The 7,538-nt window shown below is 42.1% G+C and overlaps 1 protein-coding gene across 2 annotated transcripts; it reads left to right on the top strand.

Moving 5' to 3' along the window:
- Nucleotides 1–482: 482 nt before the first annotated feature.
- On the top strand, nt 483–5,574 carry LOC118359209 (sphingosine 1-phosphate receptor 3-like). Of its 2 annotated transcripts, none has more exons than XM_052480514.1 (2): nt 483–817; nt 1,941–5,574. In XM_052480514.1, the coding sequence occupies exon 2, from the start codon at nt 2,082–2,084 to the stop codon at nt 3,273–3,275; it is 1,194 nt and encodes a 397-aa protein (XP_052336474.1). In that variant the 5' UTR covers nt 483–817; nt 1,941–2,081; the 3' UTR covers nt 3,276–5,574. The 2 variants fall into 2 exon arrangements, with proteins under 2 accessions (XP_052336474.1, XP_035593469.1); XM_035737576.2 differs by having other exon boundaries at nt 1,953–5,574.
- Nucleotides 5,575–7,538: the final 1,964 nt, after the last annotated feature.

Raw genomic sequence — 7,538 nt, forward strand, 5'->3', positions numbered from 1 at the left:
ACCGGAGCTCCAAATCTAGGTCCAAGAGGATTCTAAACAGCTTCAACCCCCAAGCCATAAGACTCCTGAACATCTAATTAAATTGCTTTCACACTGCTGCTACTCTGTTATCTGTGCATAGTCACTTTAATAACTCTACCTACATGTACATATTACCTCAATTACCTTGACTAAACTGTGCCCCTGCACATTGACTCTGTACTGGTACCCCCTGTATATAGCCTCGCTATTGTTATTTTACTGATGCTCTTTAATTATTTGTTACTTTAATTTCCTTTTCTTATTTTAGTTTTTTTGGTGTTATTTTTAAACTTCATTGTTGGTTAGGGCGTGTAAGTAAGCATTTCACTGTAAGGTCTACTACACCTGTTGTGTTTGGCGCGTGTGACAAATTACATTTGATTTGATTTGGTTTCATCCAGACCTCCAGTCATGGCATGACATGTAGCTGGGGAATACGGAATGATCCCGCCCTATTCAGTTTGACACTGGGAGACGTGAGAGTTGGACGTTTCAGAGAAGGGAGAAGTCGCTGAATAAAGGACCACTAACAAATTTGACGGATGTGAGAAGACTGTTTCGGAGTTGTGGGCTATAGTTAATTTATCGGAATTACATTTTAGCGGGAATATCAATAACAGGCATATTCATATAGTTTACTTGAATGTCCGCGATAAAATATAGAATCGATGCCACCACGTAATCCGAGGATTGTTTGGATATTGAAGCAGGGATTGTGAACCAACACATCTGTCAAGGGGCTATATGAACGTATCCACACTTACTATCTCAAATGAAAATGTAAACAGTCCTTCAGGTAGGTCTAGGTTTGACTGATGTACCTCATTTTAATAATGGACCATTTCATACTTTTACAGCGAACTCTTACAAAAAACGATTGTGCCTTTACGAAAAATATTGCATTCAGTATGAGGTATAACTGCGGTACACTGTTAGAGTGCAGAATAACTGCAGTATGCTGTAAATACTGCGTCCAAAATGACACCGTTTTTTCACTCCTGTAATTTTGCAGTACACTTCAGTTACTGTGTCCAAAATACAACTATCAACCGCTGATTATGTACTTTTACTGCAGTTTCAAAACAGCCCTTACAAAAAAAGATTGCAGTTTTTAAACTGCAGTAAAAGTGCAGTAACTGAAGTCGACTGTGGAATTTTTGATGCAGTAATAACTGCAGTTATACTGCAAAATTACTACAGTAAAAAAATAGGTTATTTTGGACACAGTATTTACAGCATACTGAGTTATTCTGCACTCTAACAGTGTACCGCAGTTATACTACAGTGTACCGCAGTTATACTACAGTGTACCGCAGTTATACTACAGTGTACCACAGTTATACTACAGTGTACCACAGTTATACTACAGTATTCTGCACTCTAACGGCAGTATTGTCAGCACGCTGCAGTTATTCTGCACTATAATTGCAGTTATACTACAGCGTACTGGAGTTACACAGCACTCTGACAGCAATCTTTTATAGTAAGGGAAAAAATAACTATTTCATTTGAAGGATTACTGGAAAACACATTAGTAATGAACCATCTTACTTTGTCAGTTCTTATTCTAATGAGATGGGCAGAATGGAAGTAACACAATCTATCCAAACATAGGGGAAATAATTATCCACCAAACTTACAGTCTTCAATAATTTATTTTTGAATACAAATGCAAATGTTTTGAATGACATCAAGATGTAGAAAACCTGTTCTTAAATGTAATTCATTATGAAGCATGCCTATAGCATGCCTTTGCAGCCTACTAAAAGTTTTCAAACTAACCTGAGATGTGACATGAGATTTGTCAGTTCATTCTTAACCTCTGGCATGGAATATATCATGGGTTAAATCAACATATTAGCAATTCCTTCATTCATAATAAAGTTCCTACTGAATTAGTGAAATACATTTTAATGCAGTCTATCCAACAGGTCCCTATAAAGAGTGTGATACCAACAGTGCCAGATAAAGTCGTCCACTGCCAGAAGATCCTCTGTCTACAGTCGGTGGTGTTCTGGCGCCCTCTGTTGTGTGACGAGGGAAGGCCAGGGACAGACAGGATGGAGAACGTGTTTGAGGAGGGGATGAACCCTGTTATCATTGCCCACTACAACCACTCTGGGAAGTGGGGTCGACCTCGGAGCAGTGCGGCCTGTAAGACTGTTGTCCTCCTCCTCATCTGTGTCCTCATTGTGCTGGAGAACATCACAGTGCTGCTGGCGTTGTGGAGGAACAAACGCTTCCTGAGTCGCATGTACTTTCTCATCGGTAACCTGGCCCTGTCTGACCTGTTGGCTGGGGTGGCCTATATGGTTAATATCTTCACCTCTGGTAGCAGTACCTTCTTCCTGACGCCGGCCCAGTGGCTGGCAAGAGAGGGAAGCATGTTCGTGGCCCTCAGTGCATCCACCTTCAGCCTACTGGCCATCGGTATCGAGAGACACATGACCATGGTTCGTCTGTGCAAGGCGGCGGGGCGGGGGAGGTTACTGGGGCTGCTGGGGGCATGCTGGGCCGTGTCTGTGCTGCTCAGTGCCCTGCCTTCCCTGGGCTGGAACTGCCTTGAGCACCTGGCCTCCTGCTCTACCGTGCTGCCCCTTTATGACAAGAGTTACGTGGCCTTCTGCATCAGCGTGTTTAGCGCCCTGCTGGTGGCCATCATCATCCTCTACATCCGCATCTACCGGCTGGTGACGTCCAGCGGGCGGAAGGTTAGCAGCAGGCCCTCGGAGCACTCACTGGCCCTGCTGAGAACGGTGGTAATAGTTCTGGGGGTGTTTGTGATGTGCTGGGCACCGCTGTTCCTGCTGCTGCTACTGGACGTGGGCTGCAGTCCGGAGCGGTGCCCTGTGCTCTACCATGTGGACTGGTTCATTGCCCTGGCTGTGCTCAACTCAGCACTCAACCCCCTCATCTACACCCTGTCCAGCAGGGAGATGAGAGCAGCTTTCTTCAGGCTGCTGTGCTGCTATCAGCCTCAACTGGAGGCCCCAGCCCCCATGGCAGGCAACCCCCACCTGGGGACTGTCATCCCCACGGCTGAGAACAGCAAGTCCAGTGTGGGGGGAGGAGGTAGTGGGATAACGGGGGCGGCCAAGTCTCTGACCCGGGGGAAGATTGCAACGCCCCTGAACTCTAACAACCAGCATTTAGACCCCTCCGCCCCCATGGTGCCACACCTCTCTGGACCGGCCGACCTTCTGTCAGCTGTGCTGGTCAAGGCTGGCGCACTGCCCTCCCTCAGCAAGTTCTGACTGGACAGCTAATTCACTGTAGACTGGTCCCAGATATGTATGCGCTCTAGTAGTCTAGCCAACTACTCTGACTATCGTTGTCATGCCACGTTTGTCATAGTTGGCTAATGCACATCCAGATATTGGACCAGGCTAGATTCACACCACATGGCTAGCTGACAATGCTGTGTGTGGGCATTGTACAGGCATGAACAATGAGACAATTTCAGTATGTACTGGTGAAAGTAATGACCGAGGAGACCTTGGGTAAACACTTGGATGAGGTTTCTACTGATGAACCTTCTGTAAATACATTGCTTCACCAATGAGACCGCAAAGTGAAGATCCGCGAAGGATCTACTCTTACCATAGCTCATCTAAAGCCACTATTTTGCAAAAACATTCAAAGGACTCACATTGAACCTTTGTACCTAATACATAATTTACATAACTATGGAACACAATGCGAAATGTTACCAAGTCATGCAAAAGAGCAGGGCTGTTTAATGTTGGTCCTGGAGGGCCAAAACACTTCTGTTTTTCATCTTCTCTTTCTAACCAGGGACTGATTCAGACCTGGGACACCAGGTGAGTGCAGTTGACTACCAGGTACAAACAACAATCAGAAGTGTTTTGAATTGAACAGCCCTGTAATAGAGCATAATATAGCTTTATTAACTATATATAGTGTGGGATCAGTGAATTAATTGTTTATATGTGTGTAATAGAGGATGGGTGGTGTGCAACTAAAAGTAGGATCACTGTGTATTGCACATGCAGTGTCTATTGTTTTTTCGATTCACCTCCCTTTCTCTTTCTATGTCAGCACAGGGTATTTATTTTCAATGAAGACCAAGGCCTTCTTAGTGCTATGAACTGTGTGACAATCCTTTGTGTGTATGCCTTAACTGTATAGTGAATAAAATAATGATTTTGTAATGATTTGAAGTTTACTGCAAGAGTAAAGAACGTGTCAATATCGATTATGGTAACTCTCAGCCACATAGATGCAAGACACTCGCACAAATTATTTAACCAACAATGGAATAAGTTACATTTAAATCTTGAGTGGTGTGGTGTCTAAAACCATTACATACCAATTGAATAAAAACGATTCTTGCTTCATAAGCATTGGTAGCTTTTCGTGGTTTTGTATGTTAGGCTTTCATGTAATGCATTCTCAGAGTAGTTACTGTACACAACAACATTGCAGCATGTTTTCTCACAATATTATGTTTTAATTCAATTTGCTACTGTATGTAGACATGACATAAGTTACATTTGAACTTGTTTTAGTTAAGGGCCATATCCCAAGCCTTAATCATCCCAATTTTAACAGGGATCCTAATCCACAAGATAATAAACATACTATCATTAATGAGACAGAATAAAGGTATATTTTATGGGTTTATTAACTCTTCAGATGATACCGTTTAATATCCTAATATAAAATATCCAGGCCATTCATTCAACCCGTTCACACAAAATTTGCAAGCTATTCTTTCAGAAATTAATCTTGCATATCATGAAAGGATGACTCATTTCATCAACTCAATCTGTTTCACACTGCCACCTAGTGGGGAAAGAAAGGAATTAGAGAAGGGAGGCTGCATCAGGTACTGCTGGAATGTCTACCAATGAATGGCATGTCCATCTTTTTGTGAGAAATTACACTGGCCACTCAAAACATTTATAAAGTATAAATGAGTCAGTAATTATTAGTAAATGGTTTATAAGGAACTACGTTAAACATCTCATGAATTATCTTATGAATCATTATTATATACTTTAAAAGTTGTTTATAAATGTGTGAATAACTAGCTTACTAATATTTACAAATGTGGGAATGGTCTTTTTGGGCTCAACTGGTAATGAATGGTGTGGCTGTTGAACAAGTTGAGGAGACTAAATTACTTGGCGTTACTTTAGATTGTAAACTGTCATGGTCAAAACTGTCACGCCCTCATCTGTTTCACCTGTTCCTGTGATTGTCTCCACCCCTTCCAGGTGTCACTTATTTTCCCCAGTGTTTTCATCCCTGTGTTTCCTGTCTCTCTGTGCCAGTTCGTCTTATATGTTTCCAAGTCAACTAGCGTTTTTCCCGTTCTCCTGCTTTTTGCATTCTCCTTTTTCTAGTCCTCCCGGTTTTGACCCTTGCCTGTTTCTGGACTTTGTACCCGCCTGCCTGACCATTCTGCCTGCCTTCATAACGAGCCTGTCTGCCACTTTGTACCTCCTCTTCTCTGATCTGGTTTTGACCTTTTTGCCTGTCCACTACCAGTCTCTTGCCTACCCTTTTGGATTAATAAACATTGTAAGACTCCAACCATCTGCCTCCTGTGTCTGCATTTGGGTATCGCCTTGTGCCTTAATACAAAACATATAGATTCAATGGTGGTAAAGATGGGGAGTGGTCTGTCTGTAATAAAGAGATGCTCTGCTTTTTTGACACCACACTAAAAAAAGCTAATTCTGCAGGCTCTAGTTTAGACTAATCTTGATTATTGTCCAGTCGTGTGGTCCAGTGCTGCAAGGAAAGACCTAGTTAAGCTGCAGCTGGCCCAGAACAGAGCGGCACGTTTTGCTTATAATTGCTATCAGAGGGCTGTTATAAATACTATTCATGCCAGTCTCTTTGTTAAGAGTTATCAGCCCCGGTCTGCTAACTGCTAGCTTGTTTAGCCCCGGCCTACTAACTGTTAGCGTGTTAGCATCGGCCTGCTAACTGTCTGAATCGCCGAGTTCCCAGTCAGCCCAACCACTCACTGGACCCATATGTTCACTTGGCTACGCATGCCACTCTCTAATATCAATATGCCTTGTCCATTACTGTCCTGTTTAGTGATTACTGTCTTATTTCACTGTAGAGCCTCTAGCCCTGCTCAATATGCCTTAAAACGTCTTATGGCTGCAGGGCAGTATTGAGTAGCTTGGATGAAGAGGTGCCCAGAGTAAACTGCCTGCTCCTCAGTCCCAGTTGCTAAAATATGCATATTATTATTCGTACTGGATAGAAACCACTCTGAAGTTTCTAAAACTGTTTGAATGATGTCTGTGAGTATAACAGAACTCATATGGCAGGCAAAAACCTGAGAAAATATCCAATCAGGAAGTGGGAAATCTGAGGTTGGTCGATTTTCAACTCAGCCCCTATTGAAGTTACAGTGGGATATTGGTCATCTTGCACTTCCTAAGGCTTCCACTATTTGTCAACCGTCTTTAGAAACTTGTTTGAGGCTTCTACTGTGAAGTGGGGCCGAATGAGAGTGGATTGAGTCAGAGGTCTGGCAGCAGTCACGTGATGGTCACGCGCATTTCACATGAGAGGTATCTCCCGTTCCTTTGCTTTTCTGAAGACAAAGGAATTCTCCGGTTGGAATTTATGTTAAAAACATCCTAAAGATTGATCCCATACATCGTTTGACAAGTTTCTACTGTCTGTAACAGAACTAGTGAACGCGCTTCGTGAGTTTTGATTTGTTTACCAAATGCGCTAACAAAAGTAGCTATTTGGACATAAATGATAGACATTATTAAACAAATCAAACATTGATTGTGGACCTGGGATTCCTGTGAGTGCATTCTGATGAAGGTCATCAAATGTAGGTGAATATTTATAATGTTATTTCTGACTTCTGTTGACTCCAAAATGGCGGATATATGTATTTGTTCTCTGAGCTCTGTTCTCAGATTATAGCATGGTTTGCTTTTTCCGGAAAGCTTTTTTGAAATCTGACACAGCGGTTGCATTAAGGAGCTGTATATCTTTAATTCCATGTATAACACTTGTATTTTCATCAACATTTATGATGAGTATTGCTGTAAATTGATGTGGCTCTCTGCAAATTCACTGGATGTTTTTGGAACTACTGAACATAACGCGCCCAATGTATACTGAGATTTTTTTATATAAATATTAATTTTACCGAACAAAACATACATGTATTGTGTAACATGAAGTCCTATGAGTGTCATCTGATGAAGATCATCAAAGGTTAGTGATTAATTCTATCCCTATTTGTGCTTTTTGTGACTCCTCTCTTTGGCTGGAAAAATGGCTGTGTTTTTCTGTGGCTTGGCTCTGGCCTAACATAATCGTTTGTGGTGCTTTCGCTCTAATTTGAAATCGGACACTTTGGTGGGATTAACAACAAGATTACCTTTAAAATGGTATAAAATACTTGTATGCTTGAGGAATTTTAATTATGGGATTTCTGTTGTTTTCAATTTGGCGCCCTGCACTTTCACTGGCTGTTGTCATATCGATCCCGTTAACAGGATTGC

Source organism: Oncorhynchus keta, chromosome 26, assembly GCF_023373465.1.
Source record: "Oncorhynchus keta strain PuntledgeMale-10-30-2019 chromosome 26, Oket_V2, whole genome shotgun sequence".
Classification (NCBI taxonomy): Eukaryota; Metazoa; Chordata; class Actinopteri; order Salmoniformes; family Salmonidae; genus Oncorhynchus; species Oncorhynchus keta.

What these genes read in the sequence shown, in the direction of transcription:
- LOC118359209 (XM_052480514.1), top strand. Translation starts at nt 2,082, where the DNA reads ATGGAGAACGTGTTTGAGGAGGGGATGAACCCTGTTATCATTGCCCAC.